Raw genomic sequence first — 27,549 nt, 5'->3', positions numbered from 1 at the left:
CGTCAGTCGGCATACCGAAGTGGGCGCTGTTGTGGCGGATCCCGGGTCGTGACAGACTAGTAGCAGGCAGTGTGCTGTAAACATGGCGGCGTGCACAGCTACAGGGCTGTGCCGAGCACCCCGTTAGTTTTAGGCCGAGACACGGATTCGACCCAAACATGGAGACCGAAGAGGAGCAGCACATCACCACGCTCCTCTGCATGGGCTTTCCAGACCCCGACGTGATACGGAAAGCGCTCCGTTTGGCGAAGAATGACATTAACGAGGCGGTCGCGCTGCTGACTAACGAAAGCCCCGGTCTCGGTTATGGATACGAGCCGATGGAGAGTGGGCCCGCTCCCGGCTCCAGCACGAGTGGAGACGGGGAGAACAGTGGGCGCACTGGTACTGGAGGATTCGACCCTCCACCTGCATACCATGACGTCGTAGAGAGTGAGGTAAACACACAAGTCTCTTCATAAAATGCGCGGAATATCTTGGATTCAGACTCGCAACCAGTGTGGACTCGCCCATTTAACCAGCTAAACTTATTAGCATGGGTGCTAGCTCCAGTGCTGCCAGCCCAACGTGAGCTGTCAGAAGTGACCGGCTACATCGCATATTTCCTTTCCTTATAGCAATATTGCTGTCTAGTTTGGGGGTGGATTTTCTTGGTAGGTAGCTATATCCGCGCTCAGGTGATTTTAGGCTTGAATGCTTGTGTTAGTGTAGCAGCACAGATTCGCCGCCGTGCAGACTAGTAACGACACATTTCAACCTGCACCTGACAGATGCGTAAACATACTATCCAATACTACTCCCGCAACTTCTGGTTGCCTGCCGGTAGATCTGTCAGGCATTAAGTCAAAATGTCCACAAGAAGAGTATTTGAAGTTTCGCAATTCCCCTAGTAGACGTGGCCTACCTTCAACACTTATAGTAAGCTGTCAAAATACTTAACCGTGGAAGTGACACATCCATACAAGTGCACCTTTGATCGACTTTCATTTTAGCCAGTCTTTAACAGCCTCCCGTTCACGGTTAGTTTATAAACAACTGTAAATAAGTGACGTCCTCTCATCCCTTAAGAGATGCTAAGTTCCCCATTTATCTCTGTGTTGATCTGACATTGTAAATATATGTGGGGTTTATTGAACGTAGTAATTTAATTTACCAGACGTTTATGGTGGAAAAAATGGAGCCTGAGATGAAGCCTTTCCCTATATGAATTTCATTTCTCCTTTCAAATGTGGCTGTGGAGCTTGTACACACTATGCAACCAGCTAATATGGTTACATTACTTAACCTTCTGTCTAAATAGAAGTAGGGTAAGAGTCAATACTAGTACTATAGAAATTAATTCTCTGTGTACACAATGAAGCCTATTGAATTGAACTTTAACTACCTTTTTGAGGATTCCCTGTCATATCTAGTCGTAAGAGGAAATTAAAACGCTGCTGATTCAAAACCAGGATAGAGCGATTGTATTGCTGCTCAATGGGGTTGGGCAGTTGTGTTCTTTGCATTACTGGAGTTTGTCTCCAGCATCATCTTTTGTTTACATTTAAGTGTAATAGTTAACTAAGTGTAGAGATGGGAGGTTGAATATTTTACATCTCTCGTAGACCCCTGTCATGCTCAAAACCTGACAAACGTCTCTGCCACTTTCGTTTTAGGGTTAAATTCTGCTGTCTTCTGCAGTTTACGATTACCTTGGACCCATCTGGACACGTTTGAGTGCTGTTCGAGAAATGATAATGAGAATAACATCCTAGACAGTTCGGCTGTGGTCACTGAACCCTATTCAGTGGAGCACCGGAGGATGACACTGCTACTACCGATGTAGATGTTTGTGGAATAGCCAACTTTCACCACAATCTTTTGCATGTGATGGTATGAACTAAGTCAGTAAACTGTGTCAGAATACTCATTTGGACCAAAATAAAAACACCAATACAGAGATTCAGATTCTATTAATGTCATGAGACGTAGGTGTGTGAAGTTATGGTCCTCAAGTTATTCTTGGGTTTCTTTCAGGCTTTACATAATTTTGGAGCAATCTCTTAAGTATAGTAACTAAGTAAATAAATAAAGCATTGCTTGTCATATGATGTATGCAGTTTTTCTGGCTCGCATTTCACTGAAAGCTGTCCCCATAGCCACTAAGATGTCAATACCTTTATTTTGTTCCCGTTTTGAAATGTTTGCACATGCAGCTTGTCATTGGCAGATGGGTTCCTGTTGTCAGCCTAAATATAGCCCTGTGGTATCCCTGACAAAAACAATACACACAGATTTTTGCAGGGGGTCCCACTGGGGCGGCGGGTGCATAGTGACAGAGATTTGCCTCATCATCCTGTGCAACCACATGAGCACCTGCTGGTCTTTGAAACTCTAAAGTGTGGCACATGTTTATTTAAGAGGAATCTCATTCATATTATTTGACAGTTGTATGTCATGCTATGTTTACTTTAAAACACTTGCTATTGTGAAGGCGTGTGATGTTGCTGCAGATTTGTAATTTCTACTTCATTTGTGTTCTTCTCAATTGATGCCTTTCACCTTCCTCTCTCGTGGACCATCTGACATGTTATGTTATCTGAATAAGTGAGATGAAACCTGATCCTTCTCAAGCGTTTCACCCTTCCGTTCTTCTTGCTGTTAATGTACATTGTTGTTTACCGGATGTATAGCAGTATGTTACTCACGCGCAGCGGAATATGGACGCAAATTAATTCTATTTATTTAGTTTGAACTGAAGATCCGTTAAAAATAATATAGTCCTCCGTGACCACACAGTTCTAAATGGTTTTGAAGGCCTTAGTAAGGTGATTCTTAGTGTGCTGCACTTAAATAGCAACTTAACAATCAAGACTCACAGGTTTATATCCTGGAATGACCTGCTTTACTGCGGGGAAAAAGGTTCTTCCTGGTGTCATTGTCGCTGAAGAGAAAGTTTTGACTTTTTATCATGAATATTCAACTCTGGCAATGAATATGTAAAACACGTTCAGTAAAGTGAATCACTCTTTTGTCTTCGGTGCCTTCAAATACTTGGAGTATACAAAACCTAACTGTATTGATTTCTCAGTTATGTATTTATATCTTGTAGTTTTTATTTAGTTTACTAATATTGTTACACATTTTTTTGCATGACGACACTGCTATGTAAAGATGGAGGGGTAAATTGGAGAGATTGAGGTCAGATTATTCTGAATGGAAGAAACCTGTTCCAAGTCTTCTGTTTTTAATTAACCTAATGGAACAAAATAATGTGACGTGGCTTTTCCCAAGGTTGTTTTGATTATCTCTTCATCACAGTGAATCTCAGGGGGATGTTGCAAGTGACCTTTGCAGATAACAGGAGCGCTGCTTTAAGTTCATATACACTGGTTAATTCTTTTGTGTGATTCTTGCAGAGGAGCAATGATGAGAATGGAAATTGCTCCGGGGGGAGCATGGAGTTTCCCACCACCAACCTGTATGAGCTGGAGAGTCGAGTCTTTACTGACCACTGGTCCATCCCCTACAAAAGAGAAGAGTCCCTTGGCAAATGTCTTATAGCTTCCACCTGTCTCGCCCGGCATGGTAAGAGCTCTCTTTTTGTATTAGTAGTGATATTACTCCTTTGTTTCTGTAATATTCTCAGAAACAAATGCTAGACTAGATACAATTACTATATTAAGATCATCCCATGCTGTGCTTTGAATCGAAATATCTCTATTTTATTATATTGTTGATCGAATATGGTTATCCCCTCTGTACTTCTCTATGTACATCATTTTGAGTGTTGTCTTATTGGTCATTCTCATACATGAAATTGATAACACGACGTGATGGCTTGCTCCATCAGGACTAGCTGACGCAGATGAGAACTGCAAGCGGTTCATGGATCGGTGCATGCCAGAAGCCTTTAAAAAGGTGAGCTGTTAAAAACCTTCCTCATTGATTTAACTGGTGACTCTATTATCTCTTTTCTTACATTGATCTTGTTTGTCCCAAGTTGCTCACCAGCAGTGCTGTTCACAAATGGGGTACAGAGATTCATGAGGGAATCTATAACATGCTTATGTTGCTGGTGGAGTTGGTTGCAGAGAGAGTCAAACAGGACCCTGTCCCTGTCAACCTGATGGGTGTGCTGTCCATGGTGAGTACTTGCACCTTCTGGTGCTTGTTTTATTGTCGTTGCCCACTATACATTGTTTTCATGATCTGCACACAGCTAGCAGTCTCTTCTCATCTTTGATGTTATTTTGTGGAAGGGATTTCAGACTTTAACAATATTCAGAATCTAAAAGTTTTCTAAGCAGTGTCCCAGTTACCAGTGTTAATTTAACTTGTTTTCTGACCATAAACTGGTTAATATATCATGAACCTGTTTTCACATATACCTTATTGAGTTTTTTTAAGTAACAGGCAGTGAACTGATGAGACAACCAGACTTGCAGTATATTTCTATTGCGTTCATGGCCAAATATAGCCGACATTCATATTGAAAAATATTTTAGTTTTAATGACTGTGATTTGTGTCTTGTAGAGTTATTGCTAAATATAGGTGTTTTATTTCGTTTGCTTACTGTTGGAGTTTACTTATTTGTGTCAGCATCAAATGTTGAATGTTTCTCTCTTACATCTGTAAAATGTCAGTTGTGGTTTTCTAAGGAGTACAGTGTCTACAGCTTGGTGTGTGACGACAGCACTGTTTTTCCACGGTTCCCCTCCGGATTTTTTCCTAGAATAGTGCTCCGGTCGGGGGTACAAAAACCACCCACTCTGCTAGGATTTTCCCAGAGTAGGGCGCCCCAATGCTGCTAAAGCACTGGGGAGACGCCTATATTGTTTCGATAAGCATTAGATTCAACATTCCTTTTTAGATAAGGAAATTAAAGTCATAGGACAACAGTAGTAGAAAGTTAGCATGAGCATTTCAGTTAAGGAGACATGCTGAATATGAAGGGTTTTCACTGAAATCAGAAGGTTATCGTGTTATGACCGTAAAACATTTTCATGTAACTATTTGTGCTTTCACTTTCTTGTTTAGGCCTTTAACCCTGACAATGAATACCATTTCAAAAATCGAATGAAGGCCTGCCAAAGGAATTGGGCTGACGTTTTTGGAGAGGAGGCCAACATGTTTGCGGTTTCTCCTAGCAACAGCTACCAGAAAGTGAGTTACATATAGACTAATCCTGCTGTTTACATCCAGGAGTCAACTTTTGTCTTTTGTCAGTTGGTTTTAATACATGAGAGACATGTTAAGCTGTGCATTGACAGCACATTCACCCTTGTTTACAGTTTGTACTTCATGTCAAAGAGCAGAAAAGCAAGTTCCAAGTGTTGTGTAACTGTGCTATGGCATCTCAGCTTCACACATGTGACTGACACACAACAGCTGTTGGAGCTTCCATGTGTGTCCTATCATCACTTTCTGTGCTGTTGCTCAATACATGTCTGAAACATATTTATTTTTATTTCAGGAGCCTCATGGTTGGCTGGTTGATTTAGTCAATCAAGTAAGTTAATAGCCTCTCACTTTCATTTGTTGTATGGTGAAAGCACGGTAACATTAAATTTTTTGCTTCCCCACCAGTTCGGAGAGCTGGGGGGATTTACTGCCATTCAGACAAAACTGAACACGGAGGAAATCGAAATTGCTGTAAGGCTTTGTTTCTCATCTTTCTGCTGCAAATGTCCTGGCACATCTCCAGGGAGATGAAATCCTCACCCTTTTGGTTATGGATCGCGATACTGTGTACACACTTTGACATGTTCTTGCACTGGCGAAAGGTCACTATGTTTACCCCCTTTGCTTTTAGCTGCAGGCGACTGAATGCTTCCCCCTCTCCTTTTCTCAGTACCACTCACACAAACAAGACCTCTCATGCTGCTGCTGTGTGTGTTGAAATGCTCTGTTGTGTGTTGTGGGGCATCCTGGCTTGTATAGATCCTTCCTTCTGGGAATCTGACCGGATGATGCTCTCCCACAGACATTGACATGCACGAAGACGCACACTGTCACCAGTGTATAAGGCTTTAGTGAGTTAGTATAGTACAACATGTACAGGGTAGTAGGCATATGAGAGTAGTTGAGTGAACATGCAGAAAGTATTTTATTGAGGTTTGATTTATCACCAAAGGACAGCTGGCTCAATTTTATGGGCAGATTAGAGCTGCTCACCCACCTCACAGAGGCATGTAGGGGACAGACCTTGTCCAAACCTCGTTGTATGAAGAGGTTGAAAGGGCATCCTGAGTGAAACAACAGGGTAGACATCTTATTGCTTCTCCTTGAAGTGTAATGTGGATGAAGGGACAGATATTTTAATACAGGTGTGTGTCTGCCTCTCATCACGTTTGTGTAGTTCAGGGGGTGAATTGCATTTCTGGCCAAGCAAATACATCTCATCAAAATTCTGACAAAATAAGTGAGACAAGGGCGGTGTTCTTAAATGTATTGTTTAATGTGTTATCTGTTGGTTCTACAGTGTGTGTCAGCACTGGTCCAGCCTCTGGGAGTCTGTGCCGAATACCTGAACCCGAGCCTCGTCCAGGTGAGCTGCTATGGTATTCTGCATATGTTCTTGCATTCGTCAAACGCTGCTGTTTGTCAACTTTTGTCAGTGACTGTTCTGTAAAGTGCTTAATTAACCATGTACCATGTGTTTGTAGCCTATGCTTGATCCTGTCATCCATAAAATGATCACATATGTACAGAACCTGGAGGAGAAGGACCTGAAAGATAAGGTATTGTCAATTTTATGTACATTTAATGAGGATTTTTGGATTTAATCAGTGTCAGGAATGCACTTGCCAAGCAGAACTAATTTAGTTATGTAACAAAGTGCAATGAACACATGACAGAGAATGTCATTAAACTAAGTAGACTAATATTTAATTCTCTAGACTTTCTGAACCCTGTCTCTGTGGAGTTCAAGAAGATGGTCAACAAAAAAATGAAGGAAAGTCTAACATACTGTGATGACAAAAGCTTTGTGTTCTTCCCCACAGCGTCTTGTAAGCATCCCAGACCTCCTGTCAGCCATCAAGCTGCTGTGTATGAGGTTCCAGAGAGAGCTGGTTAACGTGGTGGATGACTTGCGTCTGGACACGCTGCTGCGGATGCTGAAAACCCCTCATTTTTCTACCAAGATGAACTCCCTCAAAGAGGTTGGCATACTTTTTTTCATTCTGTTTATTAATTAGGATGTGTAGAATTTGATGTTGGCTTTTCCTCTGTTGTACAGGTGACAAAGTTAATAGAAGAGAGCACTGTGGCAAAAACTGTGAAAAATGCCATTGATACTGACAAGCTTCTGGACTGGCTTGTAGAGAACTCGGTCCTCTCAATAGCTTTGGAAGGTTGGGATGTTGTTTTTGGCTTTTTGAATGTTATTATTTTGAACAAAACATTACGTATGACTGAGATTTGTCACTTTTAGGCAATATTGATCAGGCGCAGTACTGTGAGAGAATAAAGGGAATCATTGAGCTTCTCGGCAGTAAACTGTCCCTGGATGAACTCTCCAAGATCTGGAGAATACAGGTTAGCACCATTTCAGTTGGAGGGGTCTGTTTTTAATGCGCATAGATGCATCAATTGTATTGTATATTTACAAAATTCTCTTCTCTTTCTTTTAGGCCGGTCAGTCATCAACTGTGATAGAAAACATCCACACCATCATTGCTGCTGCTGCTGTGAAATTCAGCTTTGATCAACTAAACCACCTCTTTGTGCTCATTCAAAAGGTTAAGATTCAAGTGGTCTTCCATGAAGGTCACCATTCATGTTTCTCTGTGTGCTTGGTGTTCATAATGTAACTTGTTGTTTTTGTTTGTCAGAGCTGGGAGGTTGAGAGTGACCGAGTCAGACAGAAGCTTCTCAGTCTGATCGGAAGGATTGGTCGAGAGGCACGTTCTGAGACTACAACTGGCAAAGTGCGTATCTGTTTGGTCATTTTAAGTTGAATGCAACATTAATGAAAACGCACAATGATATCATGCAGTTTTGGCTAAAGTGGAAGGCATACTGACATTTGTAGGATAATTGGTGTTGATACAAAAATATTCTTGTTTGTCAGTAGACATCCAAAAGGCCACTTTTTGTGTAGTTCTTGAACTTAAAACCTGTATTGTAAGCTAGGAAAGGCTATGTAGAGCAGCAAAAGGTTGGAAAATCCTCTACATCAATATGATAAGTCTGTACGCTTGGGACATCATCAAATCATAAAGTCAGAGTGGAAAGTAAGAAATAATTGCTACAAAAATAAAGTAAGAGTTTTTTTTTTTATTTATTGTTTTGTCTGAGATATTTTGCGCTATTTTACATGTGACCAAAAAGAAAGTTGATGAGGTTTTAATACAGTGTATTAATGCTCTTTTAGAAGATTTGACGTGTTCTATGTGTGTGCTCAGGTGCTGGAGGTCCTTTGGGAGCTGGCACATCTCCCCACTTTACCAACCAGTCTTGTCCAGCAGGCATTGGAGGAGCACCTGGGTATCCTGAGTGATGCCTATGCTGTCAAGGAGACAGTGAAACGCAGTTACATCATAAAGTGTATTGAGGACATTAAGAAGGTGAGACACTCCAGCAGTGTTTGTGGTCATTGTGTCTGTGAATTTACAAATGTTTTAGCCCAGTTCTAGTGATGTGTAGTACAAATGAAAACCCACAAAAGCATGACTGAAACATTAACACAGTATTTACAACTGAACCATGTGGACAATTTCCATCCATATATCAGTGTGGTCGAAGGAAGAGAAAATGCAGGTAACACTTTTTGAAGATACAGTACAATATCCAGAATAGGAGGTCCAACTGAACTAACTGAACTGAACCCAACTTTATTGTCGATTCATGTTGCGTAAAGTCTGTCTCATGCGGCCCTATGTTTTTGTTTTGTGGGCATGAAAATGCTTTAATGTAGTGCTGTTATCACAACAAATGTTTCTAGCAATCAACAAATACATTCATGATAGCTCATGAAAAAAACTAATTAATGGCGGTGGCTGGTGTCTGTTTTCTTACAAGTGGAAAATGCTGACACTATGGTGAAAATGAAGCATTCACCAAGTGTTGAGGCCAAAAACCTCAACAATTATGAACTATTTTGTCTTGTTCTGTGCCATAATTCAAATGTGTGCTGTTTAGATTCACACTCAGGAGGATGCTAAATGCAGCGACACTCAAAGTTCTTTTCTTACGGGCTCTTGGGGAAAGAGGAAAGCTAACTTTTTGGTCAAAGTAAGCAAAGAAGCCCAAGATATTTATAATTCCACGGGCCAACCTGTGTCCACTAATCATTCGCCTCTGCACACTAATCACAAATGAAGGGTTTTCTTTGGTCATTTCACACCTGATTATTTCAGACTTTGTTTGCTTTCTGTATGTGGTTTACCACTGGGAATCAATCACGCACGGGTCTTCATCTTTCCCGGGTGAGACTTGACCAGACTTAAAAACTGAGTCAATCCGCTCAATGCCAAGGATATACAATGTTGTGAAACTAGAGTTTTTTTTTTGTTTTGTTTTTTTCCCAGATCTAAGAACAAGAGTTTGACCAACATTTTATATCCTTGGTCTTAGCTTTTTAAGTCACAGAATGGAGAATTTGTGAAAATTGCTGTCTTGGCCACCAAATTAAACAATCTTCATCATTCTCTATTTCTGTCACATGGGCTCATGAATTGCATTTTTGACCAGTATTTGATTTTATTTTTGTTGTGTTCCCAGGCCTCGCAGCAGAGCAGTCCTCAGTCTGTTTGGGTTGTCCCAGCTCTCCGTCAGCTGCACGAGATCACTAGGTCTTTCATCAAGCAGACCTATCAGAAGCAGGATAAGGTAAGGTTACTGCCACAACGTCATTTAGGGTTCACTAGCATCGTCATAACACATTTTCTTTTGATTGTTCCATAGAGCATCATTCAGGACCTGAAGAAGAACTTTGAGATTGTGAAACTGATAACAGGCTCTCTTGTTTGCTGCCATCGTCTGGCTGTGACTGCTGCTGGAAACAACTGTCTCTCAGGCTCCACCCTCGTGGATGGACGGTACACATATCAGGAGGTTTGTAAACAAAGGCTGAAACTTATATCTGATGAGGAAAGGATAGTAGTTTAATTTAAAAATGTTTTTGGAATTGATTTTGAATAACATGTCGTGTTTTCTGGGGATGGAACAAAATAGTAGCCTCATGAAACTATACGAAAGAAGATGTGTATAGATGTACATAAATATGTACATAAATCTGGGGTCCAACTTGACTCTAATTTAAGACCTGTAATCCAGGACTAATTTTGAGGATTTGAGCTTCACCAAAGTATACTAAAGTAAATGTGGTTTGACTTGCCATGAATAATGAGTTTTTGATAATAATTTGTTGTCAGTTTGGGCAGACAATTGATGAATTTGCATAAAAAGGGTTGGTGACCTTTGCGGCTGCGTTTCAATGTTAATGAATTCTATCTCGTCATTTTCTAGTATCTGGACAGCCACTTGCGATTCTTGGCCTTCTTCCTCCAGGAAGCCAGCCTCTACCTGGTTTGGAACCGGGCCAAAGAAATCTGGGAGTGTTTAGTATCTGGACCAGATGTTTGTGAGCTTGACCGTGAGGTACGAAAACTTTACTACTAAGTATAGAAGATGATGCCCTAACTTTTTGTTGTTTATATAATAGCATTTTTTTTTCTATTGCTTGCTGAAATGTTGCTATTTTTTCAGACAACAAAGTGAAACTGGATGACTAATTTAAATAACAAAAAAAGACACTAAGCCCAGTGAAAGCTTGTCAGATTGCATTTATAAATAGAAGACATTTGTGTCTGTTGACTTCCTTGTGTGTGTGTGTAGCTCATTAGTGGGTGATCTTACGTGCTATTGTGTATTTGTGTGCGTATGTGCACTAGTCTAGTCTTTTTTTTTTTTTGCTGTACATAAAGTATACAGTTTTATTGAACTGTAATTTGATGTTTGCAGATGTGTTTTGAGTGGTTCACCAAGGGACAACATGACCTTGAGAGTGATGTTCAACAACAGCTCTTCAAGGAGAAAATACTGAAGCTGGAGCCCTATGAGATCACCATGAATGGTAATGGCCCTTCATTGACCTTCTACCATTCCCACTTACCTGCTGCTCGGCATTTGATTGAAGACTTTTATGTGTCCCTCAGGTTTCAATCTGTTTAAGACGTTCTTTGAGAATGTTAATCTTTGTGACCATCGACTTAAACGCCAGGGGACCCAGCTGGTCAGTCTCCACTGTCATACTTCAGCTCTGTATTATTAAAAATGATTACTGTGTGATCAATACATGCTGTAATGCTGTGAGGCATCTGGAGATGGCGTCTAAATGATGTACAATGATGTGTCATGTGCCCTGACTACAGTGTGTGGAGCGCCTTGACCTGGCAGGAATGGATTTTATATGGCGTATTGCCATGGAAACCCCTGATGAAGAGATCGCCAATGAAGCAATCCAGCTGATAATCACATACAGCTACACTAACCTCAATCCAAAAATGAAAAAGGTTGGTTGTTGCTCCTTCCACTTTGTGCAGCAGTCATCTGAAATGAATACGGTAGATTTGGCGTGTTGTATCTTTTTAGCAACGAGTGATATGCACCAAGCGTTTCTTTATTTTGGCCCATTGTTGCGGTTGAATCTTGAATCGAATGCAGTCGTTTATAATGATGTTCAATGTTGTCTATGTTGTGTCATTCTATCTTCTTTTGTCCATGCAGGATTCTGTGTCTTTGCACAAGAAATTTATTGCTGATTGTTACAAGAGACTGGAGGTAAGTCACGTCTTCATTAGTTCTAAAATCGAACAACAAATTCACTTGCCTTGGTTTTAACTAAAAGTTATTCCTGGTTATTTAAGGTAATAAAATTAAGCCACCTTTGCAACCAACAGTCAGTTTTGAGAAGGACTGTAAAACTTTTCTATTGATCTTTTCTTGTTATTTTATTTAAGATTTGAGTGCTAACTGTAAATTGACTCTGGAATCTTTACCCTGGCTATCATCTTCGACAGTGAACCCTTTCGTGACCCATGATCACACATGAGGCCCTCGTGACATATGCTGCACATCCAACTGAAAACGTGCACAAAATGCACATTGACTGGCTCATTTTCTCTTTTTTTTTATCTTCAGGCTGCGAGTTCAGCCTTGGGAGGCCCAACTTTGACGCATGCTGTTACTAGGGCAACCAAGATGCTGACAGCCACTGCCATGCCGACTGTGGCTACATCTGTGCAATCACCTTCCAGGTACATCCATTTAGAAAACACTGCAAATTATAGGTGTCATCTCTGATGACGCCTCCATTCTCCTTCAGATCCACCAAACTGGTAATCATAGAAAGACTGCTGCTCCTGGCAGAACGCTACGTCATTACTATTGAGGTATGTGGTGCTGATCATTTAACCCAACATTTAAGATTAAAGTCTTCGTGCTCTCCAGGATATGTACTCAGTCCCTCGCACTATTCTACCTCACGGGGCCTCCTTCAACGGACACCCAGTCACCCTCCACATAACCTACGAGTCAACCAAAGACACTTTCACTTTAGAGGTACAGATATTCTGCACCCATTTATTTACAGTTTGCTGTAATGTCTCAGTGGAGGAAATGACTCTCCCTCTGCATTTCTGTCCTTCAGACTCACAGTAATGAGACAATAGGAAGTATCCGATGGAAGATATCTGAGCACTTGAGCTGCCCGGTGGATAATGTCCAGATTTTTGCCAACGATAGCGTGGTGAGTGTTGATGACTTTGCAACGACTTTGCAAATGTTCTGTTATTTAGATGCTTGTTTCAGTCTGCAACTCTCTTTCTTGGAAGCACTGCTTTCATTAGTTATATTTCATGTTTATTCAAATCAGGTTTAGCAACCAGAAAATCATAGTTTGCCATGTTCACAGTGGTTAGCAACAACTTGTGTTTGGTTAAAGAAGACACTCGATTTCCAACATTCTCCATGCTGACTTTTTCCCTGTTAGCTGACCATGAACCGGGACCAAAAGTTGCTGTCCCAGCTTGGCTTCAATGACGAACAGAGTCTGACTGTGAAGAGTTCAGGCACTGGTACTCCCTCTGGCAGCTCTGAGTCCTCTGCTTCTGCCTCTAGTAGTTCCAGCTCTGCTGTCTTCAACTCTGCCTATGCCCTGGAGCAGGTAGTGAAGATGGAAAACGAAGATGTAAAAAAAAATAAAGTTTGTGTTCTGAACGTCCTGATGTTTGCAGGAAAAATCGCTTCCAGGTGTTGTGATGGCGTTGGTGTGTAATGTTTTTGAGATGCTCTACCAGCTGGCAAATTTGGATGAAACCAGGTATTGGATGCTATTTTCACCCATTTTAGGAAAACATTAAAAGTCATAATAATGTCATACTGGCAGATTTGTGTTGAACACTCATCACTGCAAATTGTGACTTTATGTAAATTCTACTATATTCATGCCAACAGACTTACAGGGGTTGGACAAAATAATGGAAACACTTTTAAGCTAAAAAAAAGCTTTAAGGTGTTTCCATTATTTTGTCCAACCCCTGTATTTCCAATGAGTGTATGTGAATTCAATTGCTTAAAGACAACATTGAGGTTTAGGCTTCTTCCCAAATAGATTTTGTTTCCACTAATGTTAATCAATATTGTCTTTTCATAATGATCTAATCCTCTGACTATTGTAATTTTCCTGGGTTTTTGTTTCCTCATAGGATTACTCTCCGAGTACGAAAGCTGCTGCTGCTAATACCAACAGACCCTGAGGTTCAGGATGCACTTGACAACTTTGTTCCCAAAGAATCCAGCGTCTGGAGTCATCAGGTACATGAAAGTCTGAAAACATGTGCCCAACAACGGCATTCTCCCAGTGGATGTTCATCATTTTTATTTTCATTTCGCTTGTATTTCCATCACATTTCCTTTGTTAGAAAACCCTCTTTACTCTGGGCCAAGGAACTGGCTCTCGGTCGCCGTCTATGACATCTAAACAGCAGCACCAGCCCAGTGCAGCGTCTATCTTGGAGTCTCTGTTCCGATCTTCAGCTCCGGGCATGTCCACCTTCAGAGTCCTTTACAATCTTGAGGTATATTCTTATTAAATGAAGTAAATCCTCTTCTTAATTGGTTAAAAGTACTCCCCTCGACTCAGTGTTTCTGTCTCATCTCTGTCACCTAGGTTTTAAGTTCAAAACTTATGCCAACCTCTGACGATGAAATGGCTAAAACCAGCAGCAAGTCCTTCTGTGAGAATTTCCTCAAAGCAGGCGGCCTCAGGTAACATCTTCCTTTACCTTTACAAGAATATTGGAAAGCATCTGGATTAATGCTTCAAGAAAACAATGTGATCATATCACAGCATTTGAGTGCCTCTTTTCTACTCTACAGTCTGGTTGTTAATGTGATGCAGAGAGACTCCATCCCTTCTGAGGTGGACTATGAAACCAGACAAGGAGTTTACTCCATTTGTCTCCAGTTAGCCAGGTGAACACCTTCATTAGATTCTAGATACTGTATATGTGCTGGACTTAAATGTTATTTGTTACAGACAGTTGATTTTTTTAATATTGTGTTCATGCAGATTCCTCCTTGTGGGACAAAGCATGCCTGCTTTGCTTGATGATGATGTCATCAGGGATGGTGAGGCGTTATCGTCCCGTCCATTTCGTAATGCTGGACGAACCGGACGGCAGTTATCTCTTTGTGGGACCCCAGAAAAGTCCTCCTACAGGCAAATGTCTTTGTCTGAGCGCTCCTCTATCCGAGTGGAGGAAATCATACCTGCTGCTCGTGTTGCCATTCAGGTAATGCATTCTCCGTAACTGGTTAACAAACCCAGATTAAATCATTCAAATATCTTTCATTCCTTCCTCAGACAATGGAGGTTGGTGACTTCACCTCCACGGTGGCCTGTTTCATGCGTCTGACATGGGCAGCAGCAGCTGGACGTCTAGATCTTGTCGGAAGTCCTCAGCCAATCAGAGAGACGCACAGCTCTCATCTGACGCAAGGTGTCCGCACACGAGTCAGCAGCACAGGTGAGATAACGTCTGCTCTTACACCCCTGTTAACCTTTTCTGGTTTCAATTTTTCACCCCTTAAAAGAACATTGTCATCACTCCAAATTTGGACTTCAGGAGTAAAGACGGTTCCGCGAAAAACCCCATATGTACATTTATAAAAGCAATGCTTTCAGTTCATGCTGATAACAACTTTCAAGATCTATATTTGTTTAACTTCTAACAATATATATAGCCTAGGCTTCTAAATCAATGAAGCTACGCTGGTAATATCATGACACAGTGACCAATGTCACCTAATGCCGCCTAGATCCAAACACAACATCACTGTTCCTTACAAGTCAGCAGTATTTTGAATGTCTGATTCTTTGATGATGAATTTTTTAATACGTTAAAAAGGCTGAGGCTTGTACATTTAAGGGATGTGGTTAAATGCTTCAATGCAAATGAATCAGTCATGGTCGGTTCGGCGCAGTTTGTTCTTTTTTCTTTAATTAAGTTGTAGAATGTTTCTGTTTGAGTTAAAAAAATTAAATGAGTAATAACAAGTGATTCTGTTTGTCTGCAGGGAGCAATTGTAGTTCGAGCAGTGAGGGGGAGACCGCTCCAACAGCATTGCATGCTGGGATTTGTGTGAGACAGCAGTGTGTCTCCATCAAAGATACCATCATTGCCCGGGAAGCTCTGTCTCTCTTGGTGACCTGCCTACAATTGCGCTGTCAGCAGCTGTGTAAGATGATTGTTGCTTCAATTGTTAGTCGTATTTTGTCAACTATTTAACTGTTTTTCCCCCCTCTCAGCCTCCTTTTATAATCTTCCCTCTGTCAATGATTTCATCATTGACGTGTTGCTGGGATCTACCAGTGGAGAGGTATGAGTGACACCTTCGTACCGTAAATGATTTGCAGGACAGCGGTGTATTAATACGTTTTTTCTGTTGCGTGTTCAGATCCGACGTGTAGCTTGTGATCAGTTTTACACACTTAGCCAGTCTGACACATCGGCCTTCCCTGAAGTTCAGAAACCCAACTTGTTTCTGCTGTCAGTTGTGCTCACTGCTCAGCTACCATTATGGAGTCCGACATCAATCATGAGAGGGATCAACCAAAGGTAGATCAGAATGAAGGCTTGATTTAAGTGCATTTATATTTTGCTCATGTTGTTGCCACTTTTCTCTACAGACTTCTCTCTCAGTGCACCGAGTATTTTGACCTTCGATGTCAACTTTTGGATGATCTTACGAGTACGTATTTTTTCTTCTTTTACCATTGTCTAGTGACCTTATCCACAAACGTGACAGAATTACCAAAGTTGTCTGACTGCTTCTGACGGCCCAAGTTCAGTCCCGCTTGAATTTGTCAGCAGTGTTAAGAGAAGCTGGAGATGCATTGAGAAGCGCTGTACTTTTTTTTTGGAACTATCTTTCCAATTAGTCGACAAGTCACCCATACAGCATATGCAGTTTGTTGAACAGGGCCACATGTCTGAGTGTGGTCTTGTAAATAGAATCTAAATAATAATAATAATCAAAATTAAAACAGTATATAAATTGTTGTACACACACGTTTATTGCAAAATCCTGATTATATTTGAATTTTAATTGCTGAAAACGGTATATGTCCTTTGTGAAATGGTCCCATATATTCAATGTTTTCGGTGTGATGGTCTCATTGACTGAGCCATTTCTCCTCTTACTGCAGACTGTGCCAAGAGAACGATGACGTCATGACTAGTCGACTTATGAGCCCATTGATATAGTAGTTGGTTATAGTCAACTAGTCGTTGCAGCCCTAGTAGAGAGTGTAACTTGTATATACCGATTGGACACTTCAATAAATGTGATTTAAGGACAGTATTTGTTCTGTTCTCATATTCTCTCTCTCATATAACCCAACAAGAGGTACTGGGTTATACAAGACAACATATTTTTTTGTGGAAAAAAATGTAGTTGTTGCTTGAATTAATAACCTCATTTAAGTTGAATTGATGTGGTCTTGTTTAGCTACCAACCAGACACAGCAAATTGTAGTCCAGCAAGAAGAAAGAGGCCTGGTTACACTTTATATCCTGTAAAGGTCAAAACTAATGCATTGTTAGTTGCGTGTTTATAATCATGTAAGATAACAAGGTTTCTTAACTATTTTAGGGTGCACAATTTGAAAAAGTGTTACTGTGTATACGTTTTACAGTGTGGTTAGCTAAAGCGTTAAGGTTGCAGCTGACATTCTTAAAGCCTAGTAAATGCATTGTCTCGTGAATATACTAATAATGTATACATTATAGATGGACACTTCAAGTGTAACCTAAAGTTCCAATCCTATAAAACCTTTTCTTACATGTTGGTGGGATTGATTTAAGTCTATGGTTCCTTCTCATCCCTGCAGCTTCAGAGATGGAGGTGTCAAAAGTGAGCACTGCAACTATGCTGGAGGACGAGATTTCCTGGCTGGACAACTTCGAGCCCAGCTGGACCTCTGAGATGGAAACCAGTGAGGCCGACAACATCCTTCTCGCTGGGCACCTGCGACTCATCAAGACTTTGCTCTCACTCTGTGGCAACGAGAAGGAACATCTTGGTGAGTTAAAGGTTTTAATAGCATTTAATAACATTAGCAAGTTTAACTTAGCAACATTAATTGTGACCGGTTGATGTTTGTTCCTTCAAGTCTGATTTCACAAAAGAGTTGAGACTTTGTTTTTTTTTTTTTTTAGGTCCCTCTTTGATCCAGCAGTTGTTGGATGACTTCTTGTTTCGAGCCTCTCGGATCATTATCAACAGCTCCAATCCGACTTCTTCTCCAGCACCAAGCCATGACTTTCATCCCAAGTATGAGACCTGAACTCTTCTTTTCCTTTGTTCTTACACTCATTGTCATGTTTGCGGCACTCTTCTTTAATTACTTAACCTGTAATGGATTTTCCAATCTTCCTTAGGGCTGATCTAAAACTTGTATTAGTTTCTGACACGTAATTGTTTTGTTTGTGAGCTCCCACCCTGTAACCAAATACAGTCGCGACTGAATTTTAATCCAACATTCCGACTTATCTGATATCGCCTCAGGTGCAGCAGTGCGAGCAGCAGACTGGCAGCCTATGAGGTTCTTGTGATGTTGGCAGACAGCTCTCTCTCCAACTTGCGTCTCATCACAAAAGAGTTACTCTCTATGCACCACCAGTCAGATCCCTCACTATGCAAGGAGTTTGATGTAAGACACTGATCTTTCCTTTATTGTAATGGACACTTCTCACAGGGAAGCTCTGTGTCTTCTGTCTCCTCAGTATCTCCCACCTGTTGAAAGCCGCTCTGTCTCAGGTTTTGTTGGATTGAAGAATGGTGGAGCCACGTGTTACATGAATGCTGTTTTCCAGCAGCTTTACATGCAGCCTGGTCTGGCAGAGGTTTGCTCTTCTGTCTTTGTCACACTATAGCACACTGCATACTGCATCGCCAGTCTCATGTCCGTTTTTATTGGTTCAAGGCTTTCCTGTCCATCGAGGACGACACAGACCAACCTGAGGAGAGTGTCTTTTACCAGGTCCAATCTTTGTTTGGTCACCTGATGGAAAGCAAACTCCAGTACTATGTGCCTGAGAACTTCTGGAAGGTATTTGTTGCAGAGAATTTTAAATGTGTTGTTTTTGTGCTATTAAACTCTATGTTGAGATACATTTTATCTGATGTCAGAATACTGAAGTTGGGTTCCACATCTATTTAGATTCCCTGCAAGAACGAACAAGGACTATCATGACTTTGCAGACTTGAGATTTTTGAGACCTCACAACCAAGTATTTTCCATTTCAGATCTTCAAGATGTGGAATAAAGAACTGTATGTTAGAGAACAACAGGATGCTTATGAGTTCTTCACCAGCTTGGTGGATCAGCTTGATGAGCATCTTAAGGTAAAAACTAAAGCCCTACACAATGCGGCACGGTTTCTATAAAGGGTATTTAATCTAAAATCTTGCTTCACCACCAGAAAATGGGTCGAGAGCAAATCTTCAAGAATACATTTCAGGGTATTTTCTCAGACCAGAAAATCTGCAAAGATTGTCCTCATAGGTGAGTTAGCCTGTTGTGCGACCTCATCTGCTAGCTTTGGGAATTTATGGATTATGATTTTTCATACAGGTACGAGCGTGAAGAAACATTCATGGCTCTGAACCTTGGAGTGACATCCTGCCAGAGTTTGGAGATCTCATTAGACCAGTTTGTTCGTGGAGAGGTTTTGGAGGGCAGCAACGCGTATTACTGTGAGAAGTGCAAAGAGAAGGTGAGACCTAAACTACAACATCAACTTTATTGAATCGATGTCGTGTTTAATCACGGTATTAATGTGGACAGAGAACCACAGTGAAGAGGACGTGCATTAAGTCTCTGCCCAGCGTTCTCTGTATCCACCTCATGCGCTTTGGCTTTGACTGGGAGAGTGGACGGTCCATCAAGTATGATGAACAGATTAGGGTAAGAAGAATTCTTGGTCCTCCAAAATCAAACACAGTCAATAGGGCAATGAAGAGTCAACGTGTCTTTGTCACTTTACACAGTTTCCCTGGGTGTTGAACATGGAACCATACACTGTTTCCGGAATGGCCCGTCAAGACTGCAGTGGAGAGGCAGGAGAAGGGCGGGGTGATGGGACTTCTGGAAGTTCTCCAAGGAAGAAAGTTACCATTTCTGAGAACTATGAACTGGTGGGAGTTGTCGTCCATAGTGGTCAAGCTCACGCAGGACACTACTACTCTTTTATCAAAGACAGACGGTACGATGGAGTTTTAATTCACTGTGATTCCAATGGCTAAGTTTTGTTCATGACTGAGATACACTTGTCTTGAATCGTTTTTAATTCTTGAACAGTTTCCCAGTGATTGAGAAGAAAGAAGCACATTTCCACTTGAGATTAATGAAATATATCAGGAGATGGTGTCATGTTCATTTTGTGTTTTAATTTGTCTCAAACATTTGTTTTGCTTTAGTGGCAGCGCCCGCGGTCGATGGTACAAGTTCAATGACAACGTTGTGGAGGAGTTTGACATGAACGATGAAACTCTGGAGTATGAATGCTTTGGCGGGGAATACCGACCAAAAGTATATGATCAATGTAAGTGGTTCTTTCAAGTACAGTCAGTAATCACACCGTATGAATGAATATATAAGGTGGTCTACTTGAACTCATCATTGACACTGCTCTCTGATGTGTGCCTGTACAGCCAACCCCTACCCTGATGTTCGGAGAAGATACTGGAACGCCTACATGCTATTCTACCAAAAGATCAGCGATCAGAACTCACCAGTGGTACCAAAGAAAAGCAGAGTCAGCATTATGAGGCAGGAAGCAGAGGACCTCACATTGTGAGTGGTCAACATGTGTGTACGTTGGTATTAGAACCCCATAGCCAAATGGAGCTCTTCTAAACTCACAGTTTTTGTGTCACGTTTAAATCCTGACCCAATAACCAGTAGCATGTGTTGCATTATTGGATGAGATTTTTCCATCCAAGGTCACCTCAGAAAACATATTGACCAACTGCCTTCAATTATAATGCTTTTACCTCCCAGATCTGCACCGTCGTCTCCTGATGTGTCGCCGCAGTCCTCCCCTCGCCCCTCCAGGGCCAACAATGACCGCCTCACCCTCCTCACTCGATTGGTTCGAAAAGGAGAGAAGAAGGGCCTTTTTGTTGAGAAGATGCCTGCCAGCATCTATCAGGTAACATTCATCTCCAATGATGCGAGCAACACCGAAGTCTCACATGGCTCTTCTGTCATAAGATGGTGCGAGATGAGAACCTCAAGTTCATGAGGAACAGAGACGTCTATAACAGCGACTACTTCAACTTCACACTCTCGCTGGCCTCTGTGAATGCTGTAAGTGTTTCTGAAGACCATGTCAAAGGCAATATGCATAGTAAAAAAAAAACATGGACCGACCTGATTTTGTGCCCCTCGTGATCGATGTTTTGTGTCTCTTATGATCTGTATTTCTTGCAGACCAAACTGAAGCATCCAGACTACCAGGCAATGGCTAAAGAGAGTCTCCAGCTGGCTGTTCACTTCCTCCTTCATACTTTCTTGCACACCAAAAAGAAACTTCGGTATGAATCAGTAATGTCACGAGTGTGTGTATATAGCTCCCACTGATGTGTTCACATGTGGTTAACCCACGTCATTCCAACCCAGTCTTAAGGCTCGATTAACAATCTTTTAAATAATGATGTACAGGCTTTTGTTCTCCTGATTTGGTCTTTTCATCAAAACCAATTTCATTCCACATTAGTCCAACCTGTTACCATGTGACATTTTCACTTTGATTGATCCTGCTGTGCCTTTGTTAAACCTCCATTAAAAGCCACACTCAGGCAAACACTGAAACTAATGGTGTTTTTTTTTAGGCGCAGATGCTGATAAAATCACACAATAGGAACAGTGATGGCTAACACCAGTCACATTTTAAAGTATTGCATATTATCCTGATGTTTTTTTCAATGCCCTGTGACAGGGTGGACACAGAGGAGTGGATGGCAACCGTGGAGGTGCTGCTCTCCAAAAGCAGTGAAGCTTGTCAGTGGATGGTGCAGTACCTTGTGGGCCAAGAGGGACGAGAAATCACAAGGTCAGTACTTGTTTGTCTGCCGTGACACTTTTAAGAAAGACATCAACAATGTTATATTGAAAAAGTCAACATCACATTGCTGCTGAAGATAACAGTTACAACGTAACGTTAACATTCCCTACTGATTCACCGAGTTCTAAAACAACATTGACGGTCCAAATGGAATTGCCGCAGCACTTCCAGCAGCTGGCCAAGTGATATGTGATAGTGTTTGGCAGCATGTCTTAACTCCAATCAATGCTCTCAAACTCTCCCTGCTTAGTAATCACGGAATTGTTCTCCTGCTCGGTTGCTGCTGTTTCATCCACGGCACCGTTTCCCCGCTGCTTTCATAATTGTGTCCTCACTAACCACGGGACCATTAACGTCTGCACATGCCTCTTAAAGGAATGTAAACATGAGACCCTGAGCTTAGATTCTTCAAAGCATGTGTCATTTCCCCCCAAAAAGGTGCTCTCTTACATAATGCGCACGAAGGCATGGGGTGATCACTCCAACCAGAGACAGGATTGGCTGTTTGTCCATCATCCGTTTTAGCAAGAACGTCCTGTGCCCTGAATGAACCGATCCCCTAATTCCAGACAAAGCTGCTGTATAGTTGTGTCTAGCTGGTGCTCATGCTTTTTCTCTCCATTTTTAAATGTCTTCAGGTCTGTGAATATGAACAACTGACTCGATCTTTTATCACCAGCGAATGTATTAGCTTTGTTTCAATGTGTTTCTGCTTTCTTTTCTAGGGTTTGTCTGCTGGAGTGTAGTCTCAGAGAAGTGCGGGTGGTGGTGGCATCCATTCTCGAAAAGACGCTAGAGAGTGCGCTTCAGTTTGGGGATCCTGGGCTGGACAACTTAATGGACGCTTTGCTCTCTTTATTGGACAAAGACGTTCCTGAGAATGTGAAGAATTGTGCTCAGTACTTCAGCCTGTTCAGCAACTTTGCTCAAAGGGTACAGATTGGAGTGTTTTTATTCCCTCACCCATCATTAGTGCCATGTGCTAGGCTTCAATTTTTAACTCTGCGGTTGCTTTCAGGGTTGTGGGCCATGCCAGTTATTGTTAAAGCACTCAGCTTATCGCCGAATGCTCATATTTCTGTTGGGACCTAATCGACAGAACAACCAGGTAACATTCCGGAACACGCTTGTAGAAGCCCTTTACAATATGTGATGTGTGTGTGTGATGTGTGTGTGTGTGATTCACTCTTCTCGCCCCTCAGACCTCAGGATTCTCTTATAGAATAATCATATAAGGGCTGAGATTCAGGCGTTTGCCATCTTTGGTCTTTTTGTGGATGGAGGTGTTGGAGAATTTGGCCAGTTGAGCAGTGGTGCAGGAAACATAAGGTTTAAACAGCAAATGGTTGTACATGCTCCGAAAATATGGTACAATGAAGTTGAGAGAATCCCACTGGACTAACTGATCATATCGTGGGTGTGTGAGTGTCTTGCATTTCTTATGTTATGTAGACCCATGTGACCAGGGCAGGGGAGTTTTTCCCCTTCATGAACACAGACAAGGAGTTCAGTGAGAGACGACGACCGTTGGTATAGATTTACATGTTGCTGATGCGACATTGGTCTTCTTCTGTCTGTAGAACCGGCGCTGGAGTCCAGCTCAGGCTCGAGAGTTCCTCCACCTTCACAGCACCCTGGCTCTCATCACCCTGCATTCGGACCTTGGCCCACAAAGAACTCACAGTGAGACTTGTTGATAGCATTACTGATCAAAAACACTCTACTCCAACTTTGACTAATTTTTTTCAAACAAAGCTGTTGGAGAATTTAAACCACTTGAGAGGAGCATCTCATCTTCAACTCAACTTCTTCCACTTCACCCGGACATCCTGGCCTCTGTCTTTACTCCGGAGGGGCAGCCGTACCTGTTAGAGGTGACACTGGCAGGAGTCATAGACGCTACATCTTTGTTTTTGAAAAACATTCATGAACTTTTTGGTGGTTTCCAGGTCATGTTTGCCATGCGTGAGCTGTCAGGTCCACTGTCGCTGCTGATCGAGATGATGACTTACTGCTCGTACTGTAATGAGCCATTCTCTCAGGGGATCCTGCAGTTACTCAAGGTACCAAAACCGTGACAAGCTCTTGGGCATATTCCTCGTTCTGGGATGGACCTGTAAATACCCTGTCTCTCACAGACGCAGCTGGAGTCCGCTCCGCCTCATGAACTCAAGAACGTGTTTCAGACGCTGCAGGAGCTCCTGGTGAGTCGACCGTTCTCAGCATTCTCTGATCATGAGTCCCTTCTTGCTGGTGCAAGTACACTTTGGCTCACAGGTCGTGGAAGATCCGCTGCAGTCCCAGAGACTGAAGTATGCTTTTGAGTCGGAGAAAGGTCTTCTAGGTAGGTTTTGTTTGAACCCTTCACATCCTGTGTCACTTGGTGGTCACGTGATTCATTTTTTTTAAAACTCCCTCCACTCTTGAAGCTTTGATGCACCAGAGCAATAACGTGGACAGCAGGCGCTGCTACCAGTGTGTCAAGTTCCTGGTCACATTAGCCCAGAAGTGAGTCGAAACCATTCCCCTATTGCTGTTGCTCTTAGAACTGTACTAGATGTCAATAGCTCAGTCAGAACTAAAAGTCATGGTATGTCAATGCTTTGGCCCTTAATGTCACCTCAATACCGACTTGTCTCTCCAGGTGTCCTCCAGCAAAGGATTACTTCAAGGACCTCTCTGGACACTGGAGTTGGGCTGTTCAGTGGCTCCAGAAAAAGGCAAGTTTGAGTTTTGCGCATTCGCTAATGGATACTTTTGTTTAAAATTTATAATATTCATTCATTTTATTTTGCTTTTCACATTCACTCCAGTGTCCCTGAGCTAATGTTTGCAGGAAAGAAGCACTTTCTCTTTCATCATTTAAGTGTTTGTTGTTGACTTGTTGTGCTGCTTAGCTTACAATGTTTCTCCTCTGCAGATGACAGAACACTACTGGACACCACAGAGCAACGTGTCCAATGAGACGTCCACAAACAAGACCTTCCAGCGCACCATCTCTGCACAGGTAACCACTGACTGATCCAACGTGACTGCGTAGCCCTTGATCCAGAGAAACTCGAATATACTAAAGGCTCTGTTTGGATACAGTACATCTGCCTTGTTAATGTTTTGTCTTCTGTGAATTGAGTTAGCATTTGAACTCCAATTTTGGTTGTTCATTAAATATTCTTTTTATATAATTTTGTTCCAAACATTCAACCTATTTTCTGAATTATAAGTCGGAGGATTTTTGCTGAATCCTGCAACTTATACTCGGGTTATATATATAACTGGGATCAGATAAGTGTGGCTCAGCATGATGTGGTTGGGGACTGAAACCCGTCTCTCTGACCAAACATCTGCTTGTGGTTCTGATACTCCAGGACACTCTGGCCTATGCCACTGCTCTGCTGAACGAAAAGGAGCAGTCGGGCAGCAGCAACGGTTCTGACGGCAGCCCGGCTAATGAAAACGCTGATCGCAGCCTTCGACAGGTAAACGGAAACACAAGTCCCCAGCAGTCTTTGAGGGTGTTTGTTCGGCCGCCACGTCACCTGAGCGCCTTGTCCCTCTGACAGGGCTCTGAGTCTCCAATGATGCTGGGTGATTCCAAGAGCGATCTGGAAGACGTGGACCCGTAACTTTTCCCGCCGGCTCGGATCCTTCCAGAGCAGCAGGACTCCAGAGAGTCCGTGGAGAAAAGGGCTGCACTTTACCTCTGATTGGTCGGGACAATTAAGACTCCACCGTAGGCCAATCGTAGGAACACTCTTTCTCTTGGTCGCCATGGCAACGTAGGAGCAATGAATAAATCATCAACGACTTCCTTTCGGCGCGACGACGGAGACGCATTATCATTAAGGGCCGCAGAGGTGATGACGGGGAACCTTCCACAATCATGGATGACTTGAGTTTATCCTTTTTTTTTATTCATTCACTCAGAATGAGGCGAGTTCCAGGACGGCTTGGGTTGTGTTTTAACAATGTTCTGCTCATATTTGCCAATGTATCGACATTGATATTGTAAAGATTTCTTCCATTGATGTATGATGATGTTTTAAATCCTCCTGTGCTTAGCCATGAAGTCGGAGCCCACAGCAGGCGCACTTACACTCATAGAAACACAAGCACGTGGGAGGGATGGGGGTCATGTATGCACTTTATAGTCCGGCCCAGTCTATCGAGAAGAACAGCAGCTGTGCTCACTTCCTCCTGTGCTCGTGCGCTTGTTTCTTTTTTTCTTTTTTCTTTTTCTTTTGCAGTCTTTTTAGTGCCACTTATGCAGACGCACAGATGCCCCCGCTGCCTGTGATTTAACCACTGACCCCAAAAGGGTGCGGTGAAGACCGTCAGCACGTCTTGAGTCCAACTGTGCCAAGGTCAGCACATCCAGCCTCCGTGTGCTGGATGCTCCGTTATTCTACTTTTCCTTTTGTTTTGTGTCTTCAAGTGGGAAAAAGCTTTCGCGAGGAAAGTTGAGCGACTTAAGCCTTATGCAAGATAGCGCACACAGATCTGTGGAGGGGGGGCACCAGCGCCCTCTGGTAGGAGCATATTTTATTTCAAGGTGCCAAGGACATTCTCACAGTTATGCTGCATTCACTGACATACAGGGCTGGTCCTCCTCGACCCACCGTTACCTCTTCTTTATCAGGTTTCATTTGTCTTTGTCTTTTTGCTTTAACGTCTTTGTTCTCATCCGCCATGGGAAGCACACACACACACACACAGGAGAAGCAAATGTAGCCGCCAAAACCCCAGCTGCAACCCAAGGAATCACTGTCATCAAACCAACCCTCGGGAGACTTGAAGTGCCTTACCCTCCCGCGTTCTAAACCGCCCCGCTTTGACGGGATGTGCTCCGCTGGGCTCTTCCTCCGTGTGTGACCGAGGACTGTTGGAATGTACGCGTTGCATTTCTGGGTGTCAGGATGATCAAATGCTGCTTGGTGACCATGAGGATCTTTAAATTGCTGAGCAGCTATATCTGGTTCATGTTTACAGTGCGAGGACCTGCAAGTCCCCCCCCACCCCCCGATCAGTCATTGTGCTCCTCACCATCTCTCGTGTGCTGTCTGTCTCACACGCTGTGAATGTCACTGTTACGGCACATTTGCATGCGATTCATGACGTGGTGCTGAAGTTTGTATTGTCTGTGTGACGGAGGAAAATCAGCCCCCCGTGTTGTTTGCAGTGTAATTGGATCATTAGCACTTACCGTCACATTCACCCAGACCGGTTGGCTGTCTTCTGATGGAGCAGCGTGAAGTCTGCGCAGCCACCGGGCTGGTGCGGAAACTCGACTTCTGCCGGGTTCCCACTCTGCCACATCACCACAAGCACTTGAGGTGGAGAAAACTTCAGTTTTATCGCGGGGAGGGGGCGGCGGGAGGCGAGGGTTCGGCACCTGTACGGGTTTTTACTGTCACTCACAATCAAGGCCGGATTCTGTATCGCATGTCGACTCATTTTTAATTTGTACATCAAAATTTGATTATGGGGAATTTGATATGAAATAAACTGGAATGCACAACCTTTTGTAAACATTGTTTTTCATGTTTGTTTATGGATCCGTGCACCAACATGTTTGTGTGTACCCTCGTGGCTCATCGTCCTCTGTGAGCAGGTGAGCTCCACCTGACAGAGCCCCCGCCTCTCTCCGAAGGTGTCGTGCCGTGAAGGTTCAAGTCCTCCACTTGTGATCATGGCTGTATTTTTCAGTCTGTTTTCTAGAACTGTGGACTTGTAAAGCTGCTGAACACAGTTGAGTGCTCAGGTCAGTCAAATGTGTTTTTATCCAAGTATAAATCAAATAAACTATTCACCTTTAACTAAACGCTTTAGCTTGCTTTTTTGTGATGGGAGCGATGCTCGATTTTTTTTTTTGCACCGGAACGAGACAATTTTATCCAGTTTTATTTAAGAAAATAATAGTAATATTTG

At 42.5% G+C, this 27,549-nt stretch overlaps 1 protein-coding gene across 1 annotated transcript; it reads left to right on the top strand.

The window, feature by feature from the left end:
• Nucleotides 1–27,418, top strand: usp24 (ubiquitin specific peptidase 24). The gene is made up of 67 exons (XM_053876059.1): nt 1–437; nt 3,399–3,567; nt 3,833–3,900; nt 3,983–4,126; nt 5,021–5,146; nt 5,457–5,492; nt 5,570–5,635; nt 6,465–6,530; nt 6,649–6,723; nt 6,988–7,146; nt 7,224–7,338; nt 7,419–7,522; nt 7,618–7,725; nt 7,819–7,914; nt 8,392–8,553; nt 9,128–9,220; nt 9,710–9,817; nt 9,893–10,042; nt 10,457–10,588; nt 10,952–11,063; nt 11,146–11,222; nt 11,362–11,502; nt 11,717–11,770; nt 12,131–12,246; nt 12,315–12,381; nt 12,440–12,550; nt 12,639–12,737; nt 12,981–13,154; nt 13,225–13,310; nt 13,696–13,804; nt 13,912–14,067; nt 14,160–14,257; nt 14,369–14,464; nt 14,562–14,784; nt 14,856–15,018; nt 15,569–15,730; nt 15,801–15,871; nt 15,950–16,110; nt 16,182–16,243; nt 17,385–17,576; nt 17,713–17,827; nt 18,062–18,206; nt 18,280–18,399; nt 18,480–18,605; nt 18,803–18,901; nt 18,979–19,061; nt 19,131–19,272; nt 19,344–19,463; nt 19,547–19,761; nt 19,976–20,100; nt 20,210–20,351; nt 20,559–20,709; nt 20,772–20,867; nt 20,991–21,094; nt 21,499–21,612; nt 22,350–22,557; nt 22,643–22,732; nt 23,205–23,307; nt 23,380–23,498; nt 23,574–23,687; nt 23,763–23,828; nt 23,902–23,968; nt 24,054–24,132; nt 24,269–24,344; nt 24,545–24,631; nt 24,990–25,100; nt 25,185–27,418. The coding sequence occupies exons 1-67, from the start codon at nt 159–161 to the stop codon at nt 25,245–25,247; spliced, it is 7,866 nt and encodes a 2,621-aa protein (XP_053732034.1). The 5' UTR covers nt 1–158; the 3' UTR covers nt 25,248–27,418.
• Nucleotides 27,419–27,549: the final 131 nt, after the last annotated feature.

The sequence above is a fragment of the Synchiropus splendidus genome, chromosome 1 (genome assembly GCF_027744825.2).
Source record: "Synchiropus splendidus isolate RoL2022-P1 chromosome 1, RoL_Sspl_1.0, whole genome shotgun sequence".
NCBI classification, from domain to species: domain Eukaryota; kingdom Metazoa; phylum Chordata; class Actinopteri; order Syngnathiformes; family Callionymidae; genus Synchiropus; species Synchiropus splendidus.
Note: the sequence above shows the minus strand (reverse complement) of the source record. Positions and strands in the feature narration are given on the sequence as shown.